This window comes from Nannobrachium achirus, assembly GCF_963921795.1.
Source record: "Nannobrachium achirus genome assembly, chromosome: 17".
Classification (NCBI taxonomy): Eukaryota; Metazoa; Chordata; class Actinopteri; order Myctophiformes; family Myctophidae; genus Nannobrachium; species Nannobrachium achirus.
Genome location: NC_137824.1, coordinates 39,838,193 through 39,865,586, shown reverse-complemented (window position 1 = coordinate 39,865,586; position 27,394 = coordinate 39,838,193). Strand labels below are relative to the sequence as shown.

The 27,394-nt window shown below is 42.4% G+C and overlaps 1 protein-coding gene across 3 annotated transcripts; it reads right to left on the bottom strand.

Moving 5' to 3' along the window:
• On the bottom strand, positions 1-23,444 carry cnot6a (CCR4-NOT transcription complex, subunit 6a). 3 transcript variants are annotated; one of them, XM_080745561.1, is made up of 12 exons: positions 23,344-23,444; positions 21,438-21,559; positions 20,534-20,720; positions 20,149-20,234; positions 19,589-19,693; positions 19,002-19,070; positions 18,062-18,219; positions 17,758-17,912; positions 15,109-15,263; positions 12,126-12,359; positions 10,799-11,001; positions 1-4,747 (listed from the first exon to the last, which is right to left on the bottom strand). In XM_080745561.1, the coding sequence occupies exons 2-12, from the start codon at positions 21,547-21,549 to the stop codon at positions 4,532-4,534; spliced, it is 1,680 nt and encodes a 559-aa protein (XP_080601687.1). In that variant the 5' UTR covers positions 21,550-21,559; positions 23,344-23,444; the 3' UTR covers positions 1-4,531. The 3 variants fall into 3 exon arrangements, with proteins under 3 accessions (XP_080601687.1, XP_080601689.1, XP_080601688.1); XM_080745563.1 differs by having other exon boundaries at positions 19,604-19,693; XM_080745562.1 differs by having other exon boundaries at positions 21,438-21,551; positions 23,344-23,432.
• Between the last annotated feature and the right edge of the window lie 3,950 nt (positions 23,445-27,394).

The following is a 27,394-nucleotide window of genomic DNA, read 5'->3' as shown; positions in this document are numbered from 1 at the left end:
TTGAAACAGATAATATAGAATTTATTTTCAACCAGAAGTAGGAAAATACATAGGTAGGTGTAAAGGAAACAAGCAGAACTTGTAGTCAACAGAAACAAAAATAAACCAAGTCCAAAGAGCAGAGTGGACGGCTAAAGAATACAACAGAAAGAGCATTGTTTACCATTCAGATAATTTTGATTTGAAAACAGCTGCCTTGATTTCTCAATCTGGGTTAATGGACATTCTACATTGTGCAAGTGTGTTTTTTTCTTTTGTTTTATTATATAGATATATATTCTTCTATTTTTGCTGGTATTTCATGAATGGTAAACAATAGTTGGTCCAGTGCATTAACACAGTGACACAGATCAATATTATATGTACTCGGCTGACTACAGAGACAATCCTGATCATTGAACAACTACCACTAGTTCGGCAGGGAGAAGGAATATGAGTAAATATACAAGATGGATGGAAAAAGAGCAGATATGGTTGGAAGAGAAATGGAATGTGGGAACAAAGATGAAAGGTTAAATAAAAGGAAACTCAAAAAATGGGTGAATTGTTGGAATTAGCTACCGTTTACTGATAAACACGAAAGAAAAAGAAAATATTGAATTCGGTTCTGGGTATTATTGCCAAGTTTCTGGTAAATGATCCTGAAATGTGTTGAGTTGATTGAAACTCAAGTTAACGTGGATTACGTATGAATTCAAGGAAAAGGCAGAGGTACCTTGCTTTCCTTACAGCCCTACATTTCATGGAGACTATGAGCTGACAAGTGTGCAGGTGAAGGGGATTGCACTACATGTAATAGAGAACAAAACTACAAGCAGCTTTGGTGTGCACCGATACGAAAAAGTTGCAGACTGGGAAACAAATTCACCACTATAATGCCTAAAAGAAATAATAGACATTGCAATAGTGACGATACAAAACCTACATGTGATCACTCATTGAAGCTTGTTGGGTGACAATTCTCCGCTCTGTGATTTGCCCCGTTTTCTTTCAACCATAAAAGGAACATTTCGAGGGTTCACAAAGTTGGTGTACGGGGGGAGCATTCAAATTCAGTGACCATTGATAGCAGCTAGCTAGTGTTACAGATTCAATCACTGTGATGCACAACACGGAGTGAGATGTGCTGCATACAGGAGCAGCCTAGCAAGCAAGGGCACAGATTTAGCTAGTAGTTTGACACAACAGAATTTCAACACCACCTGAACTGCAGCTCGGCTGTCTGATTCCCAAGGCTGCTAGCACTCTCGCTAGCAACATGCAACTTCCCAAGTAAAGCTGAAAGTTTGAATGTCCCTGTCGTGCAAGTTTGACCCCATCCCCATTGAAATGACACTCAAGTTCTATTCCTCAAATAAGTAATCTAGACTTCATCCTAAGCGACCTCGTCGAAAACATTCAATTTCTCAAGACACGTCTCTCCGTCACTTCTACCGAGGATTTGGTACTTTGAAATGGGAGAAAATATGGACAAAAAATAAAAATGAGTCATAAAAACAATGTAGCAATCATAACACCATCATAGAATTCATGATTTTACACAACACAATTCAATATTTTGTAGAAAGGAAACATGAGATACATCTTTTATTCACACTTTACAAAAAAAGCTAATCTTTAAATCTACAATACTAATGCAGTTCAGGAAAAGCTGGACACATTGGTTTCCATTGAAAACAATATAAAATAGGGATCAACGGGACAACAGAAATTGACTTGCAGGGCTAAATGTTGTGTTTCTAGTTACTCGTTTCCCTCTCACTTTGAACAAAAAATAAAAACCAAAACATTTACATTAGAAATTGATGAAGTTCATCATAATCGTATGGGAACAGTGGAGTTTTGGGGTGGGGGGGGCCTACTTTAAGTGCCAATTATTCCACTTTGTTTTGAAAAAGAAAATGGACAATGTCAGTTGTATTAACAGAGTCTCACCTTTGTCAGAATTCACGCGTTGGTCCGAGTGTAAACAAAAACAGATTAATATAGCAACGTGTTTATCTGGCCTATCAGAGCAAGAAACAGGTGAGCCCCATGCCCCTCATCCCTTGTTTATCCAAAAGCAGAATACAATGGGCCTTCCACCTGTCCAATAGGGAGGTAGGGAACCACAGATGAATATAGTGGACCTTCCACCTGTCCAATACGAGGTAAGGGACCACAGATGGCACTCTAGCTGCAGTGGGCCGGGTCGAGAACTATACAGTGGTTCAGCAAAGGGATTTTTAAAAACACATGGCTAGAGTAATACAGGTGAACATTGAAAGGGGGTAAGGGCGTCTTAAGCCCAATATATTCTCCATAGCACAAGGGTGTCGCTTGCCGAAAAGCGACACCATGGTGGCGATGGATTATAAATTAGGTTTTAGGGGTAGAGGGTGAGGTCACTAATGGACAGACAGAAGGGGGAGATGGATGGGGTCAGGGTAAAAAAGACTGGTGCTGGGGCAAGAAAAAGGCTGTGCTAAGATACAAGGAGGGCGCAAAAACATTCCAGTAGGAGCATTAAAATGACATCCAAGTCATGTTCTACAGAGAGGAAAACTAAACAAGGTTTGTGGATATAGCATACCTGATTACTAGAGCTCAATGAATAGGAAGAATATACACATCATAACATTGTCACAGCTCATAAAAAAAAAGGAAATCAACATTAACAAAACCCCCAAAAAAGGACAAAAGAAAACTCTTCACAAATGTCTTGACAGTATTTAAAAATAAAATGAGAAAAGGTTGGTCAGGCGTTCGCTGATTGTAAATAGTGCAAGACAACAACTGCTACAGTGAGGCACAATGTTCTGTTTGTACAACACATGAGATCATATGGGTTGCTGGGGTTGTCGGTCATTGCATCACACGTCTCTAGTGAGTATGTATGGTGGTGGGGGGTGCAGACATGGGCTTTGACTCATCCTTGTATGTTATTTTGTCTGTACTGGTGGCAGCAGTGTGGATCGATGGCTTTGTTAATGGGTGAGAAGCAACAGGCAGGGTTTACTCAGTGGCTATTTACAGGTAGAGAAAACAAAAAGAAATACTGATTCATTAATAACAGTTCATCTACAGGGAGTGCAAAGTAGTGACAGCGAACGCCTAGAACAACCTCTTCCTACGTCTTTTGTACAAGCTGGTAATATCAATTCATCTCAACATTAAATTGATAAAAATTTAGCCATAGTTTACAATACAATCTTTTTTTCTCTTCTTCAAATCTGATCATAATTTACTCTTAGTACAAAAAACGCCAGAAAACAGGTCTTTTGTGGTTCATATACAATCATGTAAAGACTGAATCTAGATTTCTATTCTGTACAAACACTTGTGAAAAAAACCACTGCTTTTGCGTATGGAGATTATGGCTGGGGAAAAGTCACTACTGGCCTCAGAGACAGTGCTACAGATCTGCCTGCAATTAGTTGTTTTTCAGTGTTGTGGAGTTGGATGGCAACTCCAGACAGCAAGAGGAATGCTGGTTTTACTCCAATCAGCCACTTCTTACTCTCTGGACAAGAACCTTTGCAAATTTGCCTCTTTGCTTTGCCCATCAGCCTAAAATCCCTGTGGTACATGGTCCTTATGAGCACAAAAGTAGAAGACTAGCCTAGCTTACAACTATACAAGCGGGGTAAAAACAGTCTGCAAATGGGATGGTAGCCAGTCTCAAATTCTCACAAACATCCATTCTCAAGAAGTCACTGCTCCCGTGAAAACAGGCAAAAGTAGTTCTTCGCAGCCGTCAAGTTCTCTAGGCATCTGTGGGTTTGGTTGCCATTGCACCAGGGTCAGAGTTGTAGACTAGCTTGTAGCACCGCGGGAGGCCGCGTCAAAGCGCAAGGCCTCAGCACCACAGAACGGCAGGAAATCTCACCTCGTCCTCAAAAACCACACTATGCCCACTTATGGGGAACACGTCAACTACCAGATACAGTTACTGAACCCCAAAAGAAAAGCTCCTGCATCACAGAGACTGACCAAGCAGGCTAGAGGCCCAGAGAAGTGAGGGGAAAGCAAAACCCAAGACGCTGGCAGGTCTAAGACGGACAAGTCTGCTGTCTTTGCTGGTTTGAGATTTGTACAGGACAGACAGACCATCATATTTGTTCTCCCATCACCCTCTGCAAGGTTTCCGTTTAAGCCACATGCTGCCCTAAGTGACAAATCTGAGTGAGCTACCATCCTATCCAGTTAAGAGACACATACGCCGTGTGGATGGGGAAGGGGGGAATCAGTTGGAGGAAGGGGTGTCAAAACAAGATAATATATCGTTATACGAACCGGATTGACTCGAGCAGATAAAAAAAAAACGATGAAAAAAAAGGGGGGAAAAAGAAGAAAAATAGAACATCTATAACATACGAAATCCCTGTCGGCCAGATCTCACTGTACGTTTATTTTACAGGTTGTGTTTTTGTCTTCCTCCTGCAGTGCGGGGGAGGGGAAGAGCTGGTAGGTAGGGGGAGAGGGGGGCACTCAGGCTGCAGCTCCCCCATCCCCCACCCCTTGTGGTGGTGTGAGGGGGGGGGGGGCCTCACTACCTGCGTGCAGGCAGGTGGAGCCCGTTGACCTGGGGTGGCGCGTTGGGCAGGAGCAGCTCCAGCTGGGTGAAGAGGGAGAAGTGGTCGGAAGGGATGTGAGGGTGAGGGCAGCCACTGACATTGTTTTCTATGAGCCAGTGGGGGTCCAGGGGCCCCAGGGTACCCAGCACGTTCAGATGAGGCTTGGAGTAGAAAATGTAGTCGATGACACCCTGTGTAGATAGATGGAGAAAGAAGGAGTGAGTGAGACACAGGAAGACTGGCCGCCGGTTAAGATGCTCCAAGCGCAAGCAGCATTGAATGCAACAGTATAGCCATTTAGCCCCAGAGTTCATTTCAACACGGACAGTTAAAGTAGCGATGGTCCTGAGTGATTACAGTTCGTTGTCATCTTTCAACACAGAACCAGTATTGAACTAAGGGCGGATTCACACTGCGGTCTCGAGACCGGTCTCGAGGCTACTTGGCAGATGTTTAAACCGGTTTTGACAGTGTGAAGCGTGCGGTCTTCCTCAGAAACGGATAGCCTCGAAACCACCTCAAGAGGTAGTCTCGAGACTGCATTGTGCGACCTCGAGACCGGTGAGCCGCAGTGTGAAGCAACCGGCCTCAAAAACGGTATTGATGTTGAACGTGACCTCATATAATGTCGACGAGTCAGCCGTCGGCACAAATAAACACTGGGTAACAGTTGTCGACATGGCCATGGGATCAGCGACTTCATCTCACAGAGAGATTGCTTGCTTGTAGGACTGTCTTCTAAAATTCGTTTATATGTTTTATATCACCAGTTAGCCTACTACTGTGGTGCGCTGGACTGGTGTCATGTACTTCCAATTGGGAGAAGTAGCAATTGGCGAACAGTTATTTATTGTCTCGCACCAGCGCACTGAGGCAGGGGTGAAAGTGAGACGGGACGGCCAGAACCGGCGCTCCGTTAAAACATTCGGAACACGGGACTGTAATCTAGGCTGACCTAGGATCAGATTCAGGTCCGTTATTAGCCGCGAGGCAGCGACATGAAGTATGGCTGTAACTGTGAGATGATGGTTATGCTGCTCTGGGATCAGATTTACAGCGGGAGGGGGGGGGGGCTTGGTGCGTGCGTGCATGCATGTGTGTGCGCTGTCGCCCGTCGGGAAAGAAAAGCAGAAAGAGAAAGCACTAGCCTACAAGTTAAACCATGAACTGTTAAACCATGAAAACAAACCGAAAATGACTTACCGCTGTTGATAGAAAATAGCCTAAAAGTATTCCTTTATCCCTGACTTTTGTTTCGATGTTATAGATTCCTTGGCACTGCTTGTGCACTGCTGTGCCTGCTTGACGTGCCATTAATGTGAATATTAAGCCACAAGCGTTTCAGCCATGTTGATTATTAAATAATTAAAATAATAACGTGCGCTGCGCTGCATGTCTCGCTCATCATTCTGCACGTTTATGCGCCTGGAAAATAGCAGATCTACAAGCTCACAACGCGTCGCGGATGCAAGGTCAGTGTGAGCTTGTAGATCAGCGACACAGGTCAATTGATATGCAAATAGGCTTGTTTGTCTTGTCGAGGTGTGGGGGGTGCGAGACCCAAGACCACTGCAACAATGTTCCACACTGCGCTGTCGCGCGTCATTGAATTGTTACACCAACTTTCGTGTCTGAATTTATTGGCAACCACCATCAGCAATGTCGCATAGTTGATGACACTATGTGCATACCGCCACCTATAGGACCGGGCTGTATAGTGCTAGTGATCTCCAGGGAGGCCAGAAGGTCTGCCAATGTGAATGCTGGCCAGCGTGAACCAGCAACCGGTTTCAGAATCAGTTCTAATCAAACGGATTGCAGTGTGAATCCGCCCTAAGTCTCTTTCAACACAGATAGGCTGAACTCTAAACCAATTATTTCACTGAACTGACCCAGTACTTAACTCTCAACAAATGATTTCAACACAGGCAGAACCAGTGAACTCTGAGCCCATTCCACCAGACTGAACTCTCAAACCCTTCTCATTGTCAACACAGGGTTGAGAGTTGAGTTCAGCACTTGTTCCAAGACAGAACCAGTACTTAACCAAACCATTCTTTCAACACAGACCGTTAGTACTAGAACTGCACTCTATTGAGGTGCCAACTTGCCTACGTGTGCCAACATGTACAAGTAGACTTGTGTGCCTTAAAAATTAGACATTTCACAGTAATTTCTTTTTCTTTTTTTTTGAGCAGTGCAAACCACTCCTACATTTCACTCTGTCAGCCAAAAACAATTACCCCATGGAGATCCGTGCTCACACAAAGTAAATGAAGTCACGGACAGGACGGTGAACAGCCCATAGAAGATGTATATCGTCCCATCCCCAATAGGGATGGGACGATGTGAAAAGTTCATATCATGATTGTGACCAAAGAAATCGTGATTTACGATATTATCGCGATAATCAAAATATCCCCAACATCCATTATCCTGGGGCGAACGTTTGCCCAAAAAGTGAGCTTGTAGATCGGCTATGATCAAAGTAGGGATGTGCGCGTGTATTCGGTTATCCGATTACACGGTTTGTAAACCACTATTCGTTTTGAAAATACAATTCGATTACTCTATCTTAAATATATTTTTAATTATTGAGATATTAACTTTATTAAACATTTACATTCTGCGCCCATATTACTGTCTTGTCTTAATAAAATGTTACTTTTTAACAAGCAAATTAAGCATTCCCTTTGTTGATTTGCGGAGCATGACTGTCTGTGTCACAGTCTGTTGCGCGCTGCAGTGGTCGCACTGACCTGCAGTGAGTGTGCATGGCTGCACGCAGCCACACACCAGGCAGGCTGTCCGCTGCGCAAGTAAATTAATAGCAATTAAGCGACGTGTATCTTAAAGATACTGGATGTGAATCACTCTTACCTCGAGTAGGATATAGCCTGCACGCTGCATCTGTGATCCGGTCCATGAATTAATCCATATTTTTAGGTGAGAACAAGCCAAGGAGAATGCTTAATCATACATTGGCGAGTATGGAATGTAGCTAACTTTGAAGAGAACAGAGCTGTTGCTCAGTTACTATAGCGACTCCAGTCAGACAGACATCAGCTGTTGTAGCGACCAAGCTGAGACTGATGCGCTAATTATTGATCTGACCCAAATTCACGCAATGACGTAATTGATTAATTTGAGCAAGATTTCAATATTATATAACATTTTAAAAGGCTTTTATATACTCTTGATACTTTTTTCAAACGAGGTTTGCCCTAATAGATCGAAGTGCTCAGTTTTGGCTATTTTCTGTGTGAAATACAATTAAAAAAAAAAAAAAAAATTAATTTTCGATTAGTCGAATATTAGTTTACAAAATTGTCGTGTACACGTCAGTGAAATTAGTCGCTAGGAACATCCCTAGATCAAAGCTTGATCACCTTTTGTTTACCACATCATCCTGTGAATGGTCCCATTAAATGCATGCATAGGAGTCAGACATTGAAAGAGAATGAATTACAAAAGCACTGCCAACGACCCCCCTTTCCCCCCTCCACTCCATAGCATGGGCAGTACATAGAATGGATACAGTACAAAGCTACTTGGACCGTCACAGAAAAAGTCAAACCAAAGGCATGTTTTCACTACAGTTCCGGAATTTTTCCTGCAAAATAATTAGCATAATAATTTTCAACCTGCCGGGAGTTTTGTTTTTTGGGTGTTTTCACATGAGCAAAAATGCAGGCATTGCCATAAAATACATCGTTTTCACTAAAACCATTGTCACGGTATAAGTCCGTGTTGCCAGACTTTGCGAGAGAAATAAGCAACCAGGTGTACGAAAATAAGCCCAAAAAGTGATATTATCTAGGCCACAAGAGCACTTTAAAACTAAACGCATCGCCGCATCAGCTACTTGAAAAGTGATCTAGAAGCTTACAACAAATAAAACGCAACCAGAAACGATCAAATTATATATAAGCAACTTTACGGAAATCAAGCCCATAGTCGCTTATAAGTAGCAGGCATGGCAACACGCCATACAGTCTCACTGCTTGTTGAGCAGCCGTAACGGGTGCTTCGAGTCTTCGCTTCTGTCTTTCTTTTTCTCTCTCACCCGGCCTGAACGGTTCCTGATACAAGACATATTCTTCATGCAAAAACACATAAGGTTCAGAAAGGATCGCTGCATGATGCAACGTGTTGCACTTGTGGGCTTGTAGATTATTAGCTGTGTTTTTTTTTTCTTCACGCGGCACCATAAACGATGGATGACCAGAGAAAGAAAGAGACTTCTGCTGTGTTTGTCAATGCGATTCTAGCCTAAATAATTAATCCCCTATACAAGGTGAAGCTGTAGACCTACTTTATTTCTATATATTCCTTTACATTCAGGTCGTTTTCAATCCCAGATACAATGTTTTAAACTGTTAACTGGCTCCTTTCATGCACCTGGTTGTAAAAAAAACGGCAAATTCGCGGCATGCGTTTTCACTGGAGGGAAATGTGTATTGTCACGGTACTTTCAGCGAAAATTACTAGGTATTTTCACGTCACGTTTGGGGCACCAAAACTTCCGGCACACAAAATAGGTGGCCGTTTTCACATGGCGTGAATTTCAAAATTGCCGTAATTTTGGAAAAAACTTCCAGAAGTTTTGCTCTATGAAAACGGGGCTCAAGAGCACCAAAAGAACAGGACAAGCTTTAATGTCAAGCCCTGCACACTCACAAGCAGCATTTCTGTGTACGCCACGTCGCTTGAACACGGTCATTCCAAGTTATTTAACAATAAATCCGCTTTTTAGGAGTAATTGAAATATCCATGATATACCATTATCAATAAGTTGTATGTTATTACTTAATCAAATATAAAACTGATTTCATCAGTATCATGCAGCCCAACAATCGATAAACATAACATCGATTTGACATTTGTGTATCGATTCACGTCCGCATTGAGATGCAAAGAACCTATTTTTTTCCCCACCCCAAATTAATTTGTCATTCTACTGCAATACATGAGGAAAATGTAGGGGCCATACTCCTTCTAAGAGATGAATCTAATCATAAGTGGAACTTCCAACAACAATGATCCAAAGGATACAAAGCAATGCACAACATAAGACTGAAATTATAAAGAGCAAAACCAAACCCAGATATTAAAATGCAGATGCTGTGGGCGGGCAGCGCCATACACACAAAAAGCCCCAAATGTCAGACTGTACCAAATTCTACTGTAAATCATCCCATTATATGAAAGATTGACAATGAAAATCTACAAGGACTGCTACAAGGTACAATACCAGCTATGTAACATTGAGTTGTACACTTTTTTTCCCACAGGAAAACGCATCACATCATCTTAATCTTCCCAAATAAATCATTATTGCATCTTCATTTCATCAGCTTTAGAAATGCACCAACACAAATTACTCACTGGCCATTCAGAGTCTACCAAATATGCTACATAAGACAAATTTCCACTTATTTCAATTCATTTTGGTTAATTGCCAAGTCAATGTTATCTAAACATAAGTTCGATCAGCCATGGATGTTTCAATTTTGTTTGCGAATAAATCTTTTCTCCAGGGATCTTGAATTAATTATCTTAGTCCATGCATGTTGATTTTCTGTAAAAATAAAATAAAAAAAGTATCCAAAGGTGGTCTCCAAAATCAAACAAACCACAGTGCTCTGATAATGGCTGGCAAGTACACCTCGAGCGATAGTAAATGGGCACAACTCTATGGTCCTTTAACAGCAAACCGTGTTAAAATGATTTCCATTAAGTCTATATTGAAAATATTTTGGACCTCCTTCTAACTACTAGGCATGATCGCGATCACAAAATTGCAAGTTTGACCCCCATACCAACCCCAACTTTCAAACATGGCAGCCATGAAGATCTTTTGAAAAACCAAAACTTGAGTTACAAACGTTCGCTTTAAAAATACAAATATTTAAAGATTTGCACACATTTTCACGACTTTCAAAAATAGCAGATCTACAAGCTCGCAGCGCTGTGAGCTTGTATATCTGCTATTTTTCACTGGTTAAAGCATTCAATAATTCTAGGCCTAAATGGGTTAAAACAAGCCCTTCTCTACGGACCATAACAAAAGCACAGGTGGCCGCAGTAATAATTCTTCTTTACCGGGTGAGCATCGTCCACTCCCGGAAGTAAACAGATTACAAAAACACTGAGAAACCCCCCGGCAGAATCTACTGAATTAATTAAGATATACCCAGCAGTACATGTGATAATGTCAATGATATGGTCAGTACAGGTACCTTGAAGTCGAAGGTGTAGTTGGTGTAAGGCATCGGGCCGTTCTCGTAGGCGCTCTTCAGCTTGAAGCCATGGGTGATCCTGCCATTGGACGAGCCGTTCTTGCCGTTGCAGTTGAAATTGATCAGGCTTTCGTTGTAGCGCAACTCCTTGAAGTCCTTGTGGGTGCAGTCCACTCCACCCGTGCTCAGGTACTCCACCACGCCTGGACAGAAGAGGAAGACGGAGGTCATCTCCCATGTCACAATATTCACACGACCGTAGAGTCATGAACATGGGAACAGAAAACCTCTTTTACCTACACAGGTATACTTGAATAATTGTGTTGTTTCATTACATTTTCCATTTCAATGTTTAGCAAAAGGTATTTCTGTATACAATCTTTCCCCCCCCCCTTCTTATCAAAAGGTGTGGCAGAGTCACGGTGGCCCTGTGGAGCGCCTCCAGGCAAAACTCTTCATGGGCAATACCGAGGCTCCAACATTTTGTATGCAAAACTATTAAAATTATGTTACAAATCTTTATTTCAGACGTTTCCGTGCACATTCAAATCAAATGATTAAGTTTGTAATTTATACTCCATCGTGCAATCAGCAATGATGTTGCCTTCTTGACAAAATGAGCAAATCTTCAAGGCTTGCTTCGAGACACGAGAACTTGCAAATCGTTTTATTTGGGAATCAATGCGGTGTGAAGGAGTGAAGTTGCAAGACTCTTGAATATTCACATAATATTCAAAAATGTATTGCCAAAACCAACTTAGCAGTTGATTTGGAATTTGTGTGTGCTCAGAGATAAGAACAAGAAAAATGCTAAAATGTCTATTAACTTTCAATGGGTTTGGACTGTGGAGAGTTGCGGGGCTTGTGCCCTCTCTTCCCCATACAAGTGTGGAACAGGACATCTGTAGCATCTGTACTGATAGCTAAAGACACAGAGCTGTCTTCCATATCTACATTATCTTCCATTATAATTCAGATTGATGACTTGCTTATCACTATCAATTAGGCTTGGGCAGTATCAAGCTTTGACAGTATTTAGGAGCTTGCACACTGGGCTGTATTTTTTGCCTTAACTTTATACCTCACATCTTGTCAATAACCTTTACCCACAGCCTCCGAAATACAGACTTCAGCAGGCATGTTCCTTTAGAGGTCATTTAAAAATATAGACAGCCTGATTTTCAATACCATCTAAAATAAAAAAGCGTCTTTATCAAGACAAAAGCTGTCATAACCAGGGAACTGTCCCAAAGGTGTGGGGGAAAAAAACCTTGATCAATTCTATATTCAATATAATCCAATATGTTCAATAATCCACCTAACTCACCAGAGTCAGGCAGGGAGTTGAGGTCAGCACACAGCACCAGAGGGATGCCGTTGGTTTCACCAGAGACAGACGAGAGCTTTAGGCTGCGCGTGGCCTTGTCCACAATGTTCTTCACCTCTGACAGGAACATCATGGTCTGGACCAGCTTGACGTCAGAGTACTCTGGGTCCCAGTGCATGTGGGCGTTGGCTACCAGTAGCAGCTGCTTCTCCATGCCATGGAGTGACTTCCCCGCTAAAGGGAAGAATGACAAAAGGAAGGCATGAAGCAGAGTTGTAGGACAGCATAAGAATATGGAGTCGACACCAAGTTGCTTATAAGTATACAATTTCAAGCCATTAAACCGATGTTAATAGTAATACATCTACCGGTATATGGCACCATATAGTTTTACTCTATTGTTTTAACTTTACGAAATTCACGTCACCGCCAATGCTGCGCCCCTTCGTGCTGGGAGCATCACTCCATAGTAAACCTATACTATGAAAATGTGATTATTTGACAGTACGATCCAATATTTGTAATGTCTCAGCCAGGCTGAAGGCTGTGGCCAAGACTGATCGGTGTGAAACCTTTCACATCGGCCCGTTATAGGACCACCAGGATTTTTGCAGAGATTGTTTTATATTACCTTGTCCAAACATCACGCAAATCACTACACATTAGTCATTTGATTTGGACAGATTTTTCATATTCCACCGTTAATGGCCAATATCGGCTTCCAAATCTTGAGTGATCCGTTTTGTACAAAATGCCTCAAATCATGAACGTAGCATTGATTACCGTGAAACTTTGCAAGCAAATCCCCACTTGGCCAAGGAAGAAATGCCACCCTCATAGTGGTGCTATAACAGGCTGGTTCACGTTTTGGCCCATAACACTTAAACCGTAGGTCATACAATTACAAACAACATTTGCGTCTCTGACACATTCTGTGTCTCTGTCCGTCCGCATGTCCTTCCTGTCCTTTTCTGTGAACAGTAATCTCTGGCACCATGGCAGTGAAACTTCACACACACACTCCCTGGGTGCCAGAGCAGAACCTCTGCAAAAATGTTCTGCCGTTATAGTACCACCAGGAGGCGGGTTTGTGCAAAACACATTTTTGGACACTACTCCTACAGATTGTGTCCAAAAATCAAATTGCAAATCAGTACACAGTATAATAGTCATTAAACAAAACAGGTCTGTCAGAATTTTCATATTCCATCTTGATTGGCCAAGATTGGCTCCCAAAGATTATTTGCAAAATTCACGTTTTTACCAATAACTCCACCGATCAGTGTAAAACGTTGTATGCGCACTCCCTAGTGGCGCAATTTTGAACGCACATTCCTAATCGGTCAAGGAACAAACGCCACCCTTTTCACATTGGCCTGTTATAGCGCCATCAGCAGGCCACAATAACCTATCTGACCTGGCAGAGACCTGTGCCTGGAAGAGCACTGCTTTAGGTTTTCTCCTGGATTCCTTGGATGACGCAATTTATAGGCTGAGTTTGTGCCAGATTTATTTTTTTATGCCAGTCATTCTTCAAATCGCTCTTTTTCTGTCCAAAACGTAACAAATCGGTAGACATCATTTCTGGGGTCATGTGATCAAGATACTTTTTTTTCCACACTTTTTTGGCCATTACGAAAGTTTGCGTGCCCTGGGTAGGCAACCCCGCCTGGCACAGAAACATCTTCTGAGGAGCACACTTTTCTAGTTTAAATAATCCCGTCAAGCTAGAAATATTCAGAGCATTTCCATACTAAATTGTTAATGTTTTGTTAAGCATCAGTTGAGAATGAGAGCTTGGTTTAACTACTGCGCATTGTTCCAACCTGCTGACATCACATCAGATTACCTCTGCAGTCCACTCACACATCTGTACCGTCTCTCCGGAACAGACAAGTCAACAAGACGGGCGGACTGCGAAAGTAATCTGGCGTGAGATCAGCAGGTTGGAGCTGTAAACAAAATTCTTCTAGTATCATGAAATGATAGGTTTACAAAGAGCGCTGCTCTCATGCCCCAGAGAAGGGCCACGGCTTTGGCAGTGACGCATTTGTCGCTCTTGTCTACAGGCAAGAGCCAGTCTAAAGCGGGGGAGGGGCTATCCAAGGTGACACATCAATAGTGCCTATGTTAAATATTATACTACTACTTAGTGAAACAAATGTAACGACCGCGGCAAGTCAGGTTACGCCAACAAAAGCTGTTGTGTCTTGTTATTTTATGTAAAGTGCATACTTCAGGCAATGCTTGAATACATTTCTTTCAATTTTGCTGACAACATAGTTTGATCTAATTTTGGGTCGCACCTGGTCGGTATAACAGACTCTACCTGTACTTAAGTTGCGACAAGACCAGAGTTGGTTTAGCCATCCCCAGCGAGTGAGCTGCTCACTCAGTCTACACCGTTTGAAATGAAAGTGTCACCAGGCCTCCATTAGAAGCGAGACTGCCCACACAAGACTATATTTGGCAACAGCCCAGCCACAGAACTATATATTGTCAGACCTACTAATATAATAAATATGTTTTGGTTGATTACCATAAACCAAGAAATGGCACCAGTACAATTGTATACAGGCATGCAAACAGCCCCAAGGTGAAAAGGGGGGGGGGGGGGGGGGGAGGGGGGGGTTCAGGTCGGCTGTCTAACCCTAAGCCTTTTAACTCAGTTAAACGGAGATTGGTACCAAACACATTTTGCAGAGTGTTATACTACTACACCAAGTCAATTGGTACAAAACTATATGCTCAATATTAAGATATTAACATTAATTTCCAGCAAAGAAAACACAAGTTTTCATGCCTGTGTATAAAAACACTATTCAACAACACTTTCATGGTCTTAAGATCTTAAGACCGTCTGACAGCTGCGTTGACGTGCAGAACAGCAGCACACCTTAGCGCGCCGATATCGCTTACAATAGTATCCGACGAAATTCTGTAGTTACTGCACCCGAACAAAATTAACAGGGTTCATACTCACAGGACAGCTCCATCATCTCCTTGCGGACCTCGAGTAGAACCGCCACGCCAATGTTGTCCTTGGTCATCACTCTGTTCAACATGGCCTCCGAGCCCTCTGAGTTAGCCATAGCCAGCTGGTTGAACTCCACCGTATGCTTCTGCACCACACCGAACCTGCAGGTGGCAGTTAGAGGAAATGAGCAAACAGATCAGGAACAACTCAGGAGTTCAAACATCATGCTTGCCCTAGATCACTAGTTCCCAAACAGAGAGTCGGGACCCCTTTGTGGGTCACTACTCGAGTAAATATCAAATCCTCAATGCGAATCAATTTGTTTATTCTCGTTTGTCGCGCTACAAATGAAACGATTAGCAATATAAAACCAGGGGAATCATTGGAGGTGCATGAAACCGGTGGTACCGGCCTCCTGACGACTACAAAATGGCGTAAAGTTATTTCCACTCCCGACCGGAGAAACGCGAAAATGTTATTGATCCCAGGCTCCAACATCCCAGAGCCTAGCAGCTGATTACACTCCTCCACCAATCGAATACAATTTATTTCAAAATGATCACAGCCAAGATTGACAACAAAGTAGTGATGGGAATTGGAATAATTGTCACTTTTAGACAAATACAGTTCAAGAGAATGTTAAAAATGGTCTATTGAGCCCATTCTCAAGGAACACCACAATACAGTAGATCAAGATAAATCACTGTAACTATGCCCAGTCTCTCCTGTATATATTTTTTATGGGAGCAGAAAGATAAATTATTTGATCTCACTCTCAACCTTTGTCTATGCCTCTCGCTCTCAACTGTCTTCTCTGCCACAAACAAAGTTTCTCTTTCCACCATGCTTTGATCTATCTGCCATCAGATAACGGAGCAACGACTAATAAGGTGCGGGTGATTTTTTCTAATTAATTCCATACATCAATTAACGCAGTTATTGCATTATTGCACTGGTTACCCACTAATTGAACTAAACTGAACCTGAAGTAAGTCTTTTCTGGTCGTTCCTATCAGGGAACTTACTACTCTTATCTTAGGGGGAGTCCATTTTCAAAGTCAATTTCTAATTCGCTTCTAAAACCAATGACTTGCGCCAGTAGAGTGCGCAAGTACTGCGTTCGGTGTATATGTGCGTCTGTTTGTCATCCAATGGGAAAACCCTTGAAAAAACACAGGGTGACGTCACCAACAAGTACTTGCAGGCTCTGCTGGCGCACAAGTAGGCTATATATGGCCACGAGTGCACAAGGCGCAAGTTGGCACCTTGACAGAGTGCAGTCTAGTTCCGCTTTTCTTTTCCTTCCCATTATGCCAGTCCACCCTCTTGCATATTATTTCGTTTTTTTCCCTATAGAACCTTCTCGTCAATGTATGGGTTTTTCTCCTCTACAGTAGCAACCTCCTTAATTATCAGCTTATTTTCCATTTGTTTATTTTCTCATTTTTATTTTGTCAAGGTTATGCCACCATAATTCATATCTCGTTTCATAAATCACTTCTTGTTTAGAAAAGTGCTATACACATAAATCTGATTATTATATCACAACACAAGTTACACCCTCTGATGAAGACAGCGTTATAGAATTTGTCAAATATAGAAACCCAACAATAACATTACGTAATGGATCCAGAAATACAAAAAAAACATGCTTATTTGTAAGTGTTGCATATGCATTTCACTGCTCTTAGGAAGCAATCGATTATCAATCCTTAGCAAACGCTTCAACCACAATAATTACACCAGTCTAAAAGCTCTGCTAGCTACACCCAGCAACATCACCAGTGGGGCTAAAGATCACAAGTAAAAAGCTAAAATGTATTACTATTGGGAGTTATTGTAGTCACCAGTATTCATGGCAATCTGCCATTTAGATTTGGCATCTTCTTGTGACTTTTCAGGTCGCAGTTACTATGAAAAGCTCCACCAGCTGTCCGTAACGTCACTTTTGCCCCTACTCTCATCTCCGCCACAGTTGCCCCTATCCATGTCAAACTTTGCACACACTCCTTGCCTGGCAAATCACAACCTCCGCCACTGATTTCTCACATGGCCCTCCTGCTCCTACAGATTTTGGCCTAAAATCACACAAAGCGGTACCCAGTATCTCTTAAGTCATGTCATCAACATGGATCTGTCCCATTTCCCCTCCTGATTGGCTACCATTGCCTTCTAAAGTTTGTGTATGCGACTTGACGGTCGCTTATCTCCCGATTAGGGAGTCTGACTGGTGTGTTAAGAGTGCACATGGAAATTTGGGCCAAATGGTGGTGCTAGAGTAAAGGCCAATAGGGTCATTCAAATCGGTAGGGTTAATCTTAAGGAGAGCATGAAGGTGAACAATAAATTCCATGGCAATCTGGCCAGTAGTTTTCAAGATGTCGTTTTGGCCCAAAGTCGTGGACAGACATCGAGCAGCAGCCGAGCCAACCTTCCATCCCACCACTAACAGGGTAAATAGATCTCAGTGCTGCTGCCAGGCTTGCCTACTTACCCAAGACTGAAAATGCAAATGTACGGCCTGTCTTATAGTACTTTTCAGGGTATCAGTGTGAAGTAACTTAGATTATTCTTCTTGCGTCTCTGCTTGAAAAGGCACTTTGCCAGTTATGTCTAAGTGTGTGTTTATGAGATTGAAAAATTACAGCTACATACTTCTCAGTCTTGTAGAAAACTGCACATCCGTCCACGTGTTTGCGGTCCGACTCGGACATCGTCCTTGCCCGTGACTTTGAACTGAAGAATCCCTCATAACCCTGCTCTTTTAGCTCAGGTAGGAAGAAGTTGTAGTACTGCTCTGTCTCCACTTCCTGAAATCACAACATAAACACCTCATTTTGTTAAAATCAGATCATTGACATTACTTTGATAACTGACAAGGCTCAATTTATTCTCCACTGCACTTAGTGATAAGAACATTAGAATAGTGTTCAACTGTTATTTGACATCCACTGCTTACCTGCAAGCTGATTATGTCTGCATTGCAGCCCATGATCTCCTGCATGATGGACTTCTTCCGGTACTCCCAGTTCAGAGCCCATGAGGGGCAGTAGCCATATAGCTGTCGTGTGGCATATTTATCACATAGCACATTGTAGCACATCACAGAAAACAACGCTGAAGGGAGACAAGAAGAAGAAGAAGTGTTTCGTCTTAGAGCCAATTTCATATTTACAAGTGCACGGTTTATGGATAGGGCTGTCCCCATCCGATACTAGGATATTGGCCCGATTTTCAGCAAAAAAACAAAAAGACAGCAGGATAAAAAAAATCCTATCCAAGCACTTTATTCTAGCACTTATATGCAATTAAATGTTAATGAAATCAAGAAATGTTAAGGATATCTTGTGTCGTTACACAGGATCTAATTTATTTGTATCAATTTGTTTTAAAGCTACAGTTTTAAAGTCGAACCCATTGGTTAATAAATGCTTTTTTCTCACACACTTTTGTGGACCATTATTCTGAGGAAGTACGTGTTGCTCTCTTGAGTAATATCACTTGATCATCAAGACATTTCCAACATTACAACATAACATTACAAAATAAGTAATTAAGTAAAGATAAGCATTCTGCCTGCCTGATCAGTCTAATTAAGTAAAGATAAGCATTCTGCCTGCCTGATCAATCAAAATAGAGAAGAAACACGCGCTGTATCGGATTGGTATATGGCTAAATACAATTTGAAAGGCACTGCAATATACATAGTGAAAGGATATGGAAGTAGTGCCATTTTCAAAACGTTAAATCTACAAGATAACAATTTGTTGACTGCCATTTTCTAAAATATGTACCTACAATACGTACAAAATGATTGTATTGGTTAGGTAATTGCCAGCAATGTGTGTGTGGCAGTCATTCTCACACACACACACACACACAGTCAGGTTGGCCATTACCTGAGGGTCGTGTTCGGTCAGGTTCCTGGAGTTGGATCCATGACCGAGCCGGAGGCTGCTCTGTCGGTACTGAAGAGAGGGAGAGGAGAGCTCAACATGGGCAGATCAAACATGGTTATATACGGTAGACAGCATCTATGACATGTAAACAACATTTTAAACTTTGCAGTCAGTTATTCTCACCACAAGGCTATCATTTTCTGAGCCTAGAGAGCTCAAGAGTGAAGGCTATAATTTTCTGAACAGCAATGTAATTAAAAGCACTAGTTATTGAGGGCTAATTAAAATCAAGAAAAATTATAAGACAGCTCCAGGATTCCCAGTTTTGCTTGCCTCATGCTGCGTTCACACCGGCAGCTACAAAGATACGGGCTGCCATTCAATTCCAATGGAAGCCGGCTACATGAACTCCATGAAGTTGAGCTAGTTTCAACTTCAAATATGCTGTGTAGCTTTGTATTATGCTGTGTAGCTTTGTATTTTTGTATCTGCCGTTGTGAGCGCAGCATAACGAAGACTATGTCAATTTAGAAAACATGCTTTGAAAAACATGCTTCATTTTCAATTGACATTTACAGAGGACTCACTGCGCTTAATTGCACCTGCCAGATTGTCCAACAGGTAGTTGAGCAGTCGCCGCGTGCCGTCGGGTTCCTGGTAGAGGCTCAGGATTTCTTGTGCAAGTGGGTTTCCTGAGGAGAGCAAAATGTGTTGAATGATCTCTAGCCAAACAGACTACCGGTAATAACGTAATACATGGGAGGATCGTGATAAACAGCGCGCAATAATCGTATCGCAGAGATTTGAATTTATCGTTGAACTGCAGATTCAGTATCACTTAAACCCTCTTATACTTGATAAAACGAGGGCATTTGGTACACTCCAATTTCAATCTACACAAATCAATTCACCAAAAATAACAGATCTACAAGCTTGCGTGTTGTGAGCTTGTTGATGGACTATTTTTTGGCAAACGTTCCCCCAAGAATAGTGATGCTAGGGGTTCAATTGGTCAACAAAAGTGGCATTTTAAGTTTTAAGCATATTTTGATTATCACAATAACATCATTAATTGCAATTATTTATGCCACAATAATCGTGACATGTTAATTTTCGTATCGTCCCAACCCTATAAACAAGCACTCACCTTTCAACCCCAGTGTTTGTAACTGAAACAGCTTCCCCAATTCGAATGGCAGAACCCGCAACTGGTTGTTATTTAAAAGAAGTTCCCTGTTGAAGACAAGAGGGCAGATACAGGAATCAAAACGTTGCCCTATGGAGGACGTAACTACCTCCTCACCTTTCACAGTCATTATCTAGCAACAAACCTCCGTGACAACTATGTCAAAAGGATCTATGGCGTGCTCACGCCATAATTCAAAGTCCCTGACATTATGGATATCGTGTGGCACGTCGAACCAGAAATCTGGGTCGACTGCATAAAGGCTATTCCATTCTCTTTTCCACCGAACAATAAAGCCTTGCCCGATTAGTGTGGGTTGTATTCAAGACATTTTCAGTCGACTCACCTGAGAGATACCATGTTGCCGAGCTCTGCCGGCAGGCTCCTGATCTTATTGGACGAGAGATCCAGGTACACCAGGTTGTGTAGTTTGGCAATGTCGGGGGGGATGCGTGACAGACAGTTGTCACCGAGGTGCAGGGCAGTGAGGTGGGTGAGGGACCACAGGTCTGTGCTGAGACTCCTTACTCGCCCTGCCAGGGAACACGGTCGGTAGACAAACACACATGAGAATGAGGTTGACAACTATGCATTTGTGTGATTCAAGTCTAGGAAAACCCTTTACGGATAGTAAACAAATTGTTAGTCATTATTTTCATAAATGCACATTTCCAATGAGCATAATTAAAGTAAAAGGCCCCATCTCTCTAATTTAAGAGTACAGGTGTCTACTGTCTAGTGATGGGATGAAAAAAAAAAAAAAAAAGGCGATTTACAATATTATCGTGGTAATCAAAATATCTCCAACATCCTGGGGCGAACATTTGCCAAAAAGAAAAAAACAGATCTACAAGCTCACAACAATCTACAAGCTCACACTGCTATTCTTTTGGCAAAGAGATTTGGTCGAGAGTTTAACAAATTATAGAGGGTTTAAATGCTACCAGATATGCGGCTCACCAAATAAAAGGTCTACAGATCTACAAGCTCACAACAATCTACAAGCTCACACTGCTATTCTTTTGGCAAAGAGATTTGGTCGAGAGTTTAACAAATTATAGAGGGTTTAAATGCTACCAGATATGCGGCTCACCAAATAAAAGGTGAATTGTTCCCAGTCCATGACGGACGACGATATCATGATACATTTAAATCTCCACGATACGATTATCGTGAGTGTTTTTTAAACCACGATAAACGATTATTGTCCCATCTCTACAAGTGTCCCTTCCCCATATCCATGGACTCACCGCTGATTTCAAGCTCAGCCCAGTATGACTTCTTCCCGTTGGCTGCTTCCTCACTGGACATGATGGTGTACATCCGCCTAGGGTCTGGCGGGTCATATTTTTCCTTGGGCATTCCTGTAACACTGTGGGAGTTAAGTTACATTGATTTCATTCAAAGACTAAGCCATTCACATCAACAAGGACTTGTGACACGTCAAGCATTTTATTTACTCTCATCTCATACATAGATAAACGAGAATAAAAGGATTGGAGTTCGTCTCTTAAAACATCGTAGGAACAAATGGCAATTCTAAAAGCCAATATCCTCATGTTTAAATGTGACTACATAATTCCAGGACCACCTGGTGTCATTAATGTACAGGTGAAGAAATCCAGTTCAGTTGTGAGTGCATGCTTAATTTGAATCACAACCATCATGAAGTCAGACAAAGCATTCAAAGCACAACTTCTTTTCTTTTTTTTTTTTAAAGGTCTAACATACTGTCAAGATCAAACAAACGTCAAGGCATTAGTTTTCATATAGTCCAATTAACATTTAACCAGCTTTGTTGCTATGAATGGTGACCGCTTAGTTACATAAGAGTGAAGGATAAGAAGTGATATCATCACAACAATCATCTATCTACACATCAAACGTAAAGAGCGGGGCTGTAAATAAATACGACCATTTAATTTACACCGAGTGGGGTAGACACATATGTTTACCAATTGCAAATATAGCTCGTTTTTTTGTTTTAATTGCTGCTAGCTAGTTAGCCTAGCCCAATGGTGTGAATATAACTAATACTATTCCCAGCCACCGAGCAAGGCTGGCAGTAAACGTCAGAAATCACACAAACGGGTCAATTGGCTGCCCTTTTGCCGTCACGAAATAGCACGAATTATAGAGGAACATAACGCGACAAAGAAAACAACCAAAACGCACATTTGTTGTTTATGTAATTCCAACACGGACTTGCGCATTAGCAGCTATAGGCCAGAGAGCAGCGCGTTGACATCACTGTTGTGTGTGTGTGAATCAAACCACTGGGCTAACCTAGCTCTGGTCCATAGCGTTAGAAAGAGTTCTCCTTAACGCTATGTCACCGACGAGCCCTAGCGCTCACAGCCGCGGTAGCCCAGGCTGCTGAGCCTCTTCGTCCGTAGTAAAAACACAAAATACACTTTCGCTGCTCACCTAAACAAAGACTGTTCTAAGATGTTGAAAGCCTTCTTTCTTTAGTGGCAATACTCTGAGCCCCCCACCTCACGTCTAAAATACACTTTTTTGGTAAGAAAAGAAAATATTTCACCTAAGTTTAAGCTACTCCACAGCACCCTCTACAGATATTGTCACTAGAGAATCCCATTGACCAGATTTGGCTTCCGGGGAAATCTATTACTTTCTGGCTAAAATACATGTATTTTAGACGTTAGGTGGGGGGCTCAGAGTGTTCCCACTAGGGAAAGTAGGCTTTCAACTCCCTAAAGTCGTATTTGTTTTGGTGAATAGCGAGACTGTATTTTTTATTTTTACTACAGAAGAGAGGGTGCGCAGCGTTTCCTGCGGGCGCAGGGATAAGAACTCCTTCCAACGCTATGGACCAGAGCTAGCCTACTAACAGCCAGAGCTAAGTGCGCTGATACACACAATGCAACCACGGCAGTCAGGCAGAACTGTTAGCGTTATAGCTTAGCTTCGGCTAACTCGCAAGCTAACGCGTCTTAAAAAAAAAAAAACATTTCGAAGCTGACCGACTTTATTTACAAATTAAAAAATAAATAAACAACCACCGCTTCGGGGGGGAAAAAATAACATTTTAAAACATTATTGGTTATCATCATCCAGCGGAACGTGGCGGCCAGCCGACAAAAGCAACAATGTCAACAGCGATAATAAATAGTTTAAGATGCCGTTTTTCATTACCTGCAAAAGCATAACCAGATCGAGAGGACGAGAGTGCGTGTTCTCTGCTCTCTTTTGTTTTCCAGCCACTTCAGTCTCGTTTCCGCTGCTGTATCATGGCGACTGTCTCTCTGCCAATGGTAAAGCCTCGGTTATAATCTGCCGTACCGCGGCGTCGCGTGCCAAGGAGAGCAGATCTACATAGCCTCGGAGGCTCGGACGCGTCGCGGCGCCGCCCGTCGTCGGCTTGCAGCTCTGTCCTTTTTTTGGCGAGCGACACGCTAACAACGCTCCGTGCCATTGGTCCGCGGGTGCAACCAGCTGTTGTTGAAGCGAGTAGGGGGCGGGGCGGGGGCAGGCTGACATATCTATGGACAGAACTGCACTGACAGGAGGGCTACTGGCACGATATTATGGACACAATTTCATATCTCAGTATTTATGCCAAATATTTCGATATCGATACGATATTACCGTACACATTTCATATTCAGTATTTTGAGTGTTGCAACAGTGAAAACGAAGCATTATTCAAAATAACAAGTTAATATCACTCTTGATTTTAAGTGGTTTCACACACTTGTTATTTGATATTCTAATTGTAGCAAAAGGCAACGATGTTAAGTATGACATCATTTTGTAGGCAGAGGAGAATTTCTGCCCCCAGTTTCCGTGAATCTTTTTACTATGTTTTACTATTTACACATTTTTCTTCTCTTTGTTGTTGAAAGGAAAGTGTTAGAATTATACTTTAGTCGTTATTTTTGTCTCGGATCTGTTGAAATAGCGAGGGACAGAAAATGCTCTGGGGGCAGAGTTCTCCTCTGCCTACAAAATGATGTCACGGCTTAAAAGCCCCATACTCTGTTAGGGTGCCCTCACACCAAAATACCTATGAGAGTGGAATCTGCGTTCCACCAATGCATTTCAATGATAAGGGAGCGTTTTTAGCAGAAATCCTCTGCTGGCATGAAACCGCTTCACTCTCATTGAAATGCATTGGACGCGGATTCCACTCTCATAGGTATTTTGGTGTGAGGGCACCCTTACAAGTACAAGTCTGAAATTCTAAATGTACTTGAGTAAAATGTTCAAAAGTATTGCCCACAAAATTTACTTAAAGTACCAAAAGTAAAAGTACTTGTTATGCAGAATGTCCCCTTTCAAGTTTTCAAATATAAAAAATCTTTTGAGAATAGCAGACCTACTATCGCCCTTCGGGCGGCCGAGCGTCTAGTCGACGACCTGGCCAACTCGGGAACAATGTAAATAGGGAATGAATGCCCTGCCCTTTAATGCAAACCTCATTATATCTGTTGTCATAGGATCCGTTTTGACCATCTGTTTGGCCGTGTGTCCATTTATGCCCATATATGGAGATATCTGTCTGTCTACGTCCATTTCATGCCCATATATGGAGATCTCTGTAGGACCCGTTTTGACCATCTGTTTGCCTGTGTCCATTTATACCCATATATGGAGTTATCTGTCTGTCTGTGTCCATTTTATGCCCATATATGGAGATCTCTGTAGGACCCGTATTGACCATCTGTTTGCCTGTGTCCATTTATGCTCATATATGGAGATATCTGTATCAGTCTGTCTGCATCCATTTTATGCCCATATATGGAGATCTCTGTATCTGATGTCTGTGTCCGTTTATGCCCATTATGGAGATCTCTGCATCTGTTAGTGCCCCCGACTACCTGCTGCGGCGGGAAACACGCGTGCCGAATTTAAAATAGGGAATGAATGCCCCACCCTTTAATGCAAACCCCATTATACCTGTTGTCATAGGACCCGTTTTGACCATCTGTTTGCCTTTGTCCACTTATACCCATATATGGAGATCTCTGCAGACACAGTACCGGTTCCGGCCCTACCCTTTAATGCAAACCCCATTATACCTGTTGTCATAGGACCCGTTTTGACCATCAGTTTGCCTTTGTCCACTTATGCCCATATATGGAGATCTCTGCAGACACAGTACCGGTTCCGGCCCTACCCTTTAATGCAAACCCCATTATACCTGTTGTCATAGGACCCGTTTTGACCATCTGTTTGCCTTTGTCCACTGATGCCCATATATGGAGATCTCTGCAGACACAGCACCCCTTACTTTATTTACAGAGCGCCCCGGAGTTCCCTAGCTAGCCCCTGGGCTCCTTATTCCCGGGCTTATCCACATTATTCACCTGGTTCTCTTAAAGGCACAGCCCGCTAATTCCCCTGAACCCAACCGCTCTGAAGAGCACCCTGAACTTTGCTCACCTCGAAGTGAGAGGAAGAAAGACTTTAGTTTATGCCACACTCAGAGAGATTTTTAGTTGACTCATCTAGCGTATGTGATGTCAGAGCCTTTTATGAAGTGATGTCACAATGAGTCAGCGCTTGCTCCGGAACAGCCCGATGTCATCTCCCCATACGGAGATTCCAAATCTTTCATGCCGGATCCGAAAAACTGTGTATCGGGTCGGGTCGAGGCCTAGCTAAGAACGTAGGCAAAGGTCTGAGCTGTCTGTGTAGCACCAACCATGTGCTGTCAGGGCTCATCCATGCGATTCGGGCCATTCGGATTCGGCGTCCATTGGCTTCAATTAGTAGTCAGGACTCCGCATATGGAGATTCCGAACCTTTAGCGTTGGTTCCGGAAAACCGCATATCGGGTCGGGTCGAGGCCTAGCTAAGAACGTAGGCAAAGGTCTGAGCTATCTGCGTGCGAAATTTGGAGTCTGTAGCACCAACCATGTGCTGTCAGGGCTCATCCATGCGATTCGGCCCAATTCGGCCTCGGCTTCAATTAGTAGTCACGATTAAAAACTTTAATCGCATCCCAGCCCTAGTAAATATATTTACTTTCCACCACTGGCAGCTGCAGGCCTGCTGGAGCCTGGACTTACTGTAGCCTACCCTTAACCTGACCCAACCCCAAGTTCTGTGAGTGCACAGGGTAGTAGTTATGTCAGTGAGTGCTGGTCCTGGTCTGTAGCGGCCCACAATTGGAGGAACCAGTATTGTGATCAATGTGATGTCATGTGTAAGGGTGCCCTCACACCAAAATACCTAGAGTGGAATCCGCCAATGCATTTCAATGAGAAAGGAGCATTTTTTGCCAGTAGAGGATTTCTGCAAAAAATGCTCCATTCTCATTGAAATGCATTGGCGGATTCCACTCTAGGTATTTTGGTGTGAGGGCACCCTAATGGATCTCTTCAGGGGATGGACAGGTGACCACGTGCAGGTGCCATGAAAAGCCATACATTTCCTTTCTAGTCCAGGCGTTTCGGGCAGTATGTTGATGGAATCGTGCACTTTATGAAAGAAGCATGAAATTTGGCACACAATTAGAACATGCCATATGGAACATTTTTGGCTATAGGGGCATCGCAGATTTGTTTTGGGAAACTTGTGAGAGCCAATTAAAGTTGGGCTCTCATAGACTTTACTATAGAGTAAAATAATACAAAAAATAAATATGCTTTAAGTAGCATGTGAGGGGTCAAACTAGGTGTTTTTCGGGATTCTGAATCCAATGCAAACATTTGTTTTGCAGGAAAAACATTCCTTGGGCTAAAAACGGACCCCATAAAACTATGGTTTAGTGATGAGTCATCACTTTTCAATGTTTTGTGGCGTCCGTTTCTAGGAAAGGAATGTTTTTCGTGCAAAACAAATGCTTGCATTGGATTCAGAATCCCGAAAAACACCTAGTTTGACCCCTCACATGCTACTTAAAGCATATTTATTTTTTGTAATATTTTACTCTATAGTAAAGTCTATGAGAGCAACTTTGATTGGCTCCCACAAGTTTCCCAAGACAAATCTGCGATGCCCCTGTAGCCAAAAACTTTCCATATGGCATGTTCCAATTGTGTGCCAAATGTCATGCTTCTTTTGCACGATTTTTGCCTGAAACGCTCAGACTATTCTACGGTCTTCCATGAAATCAAGGTTCAAGGTGATTGTCACACCTAGCAACATTGCAGGCAGTGGAATTATTGTACTCCAAGATTTCTTTTATGTGTAAAGCACATTTATGATTCAGTTTACTACCATTAGGCCTATTATTATA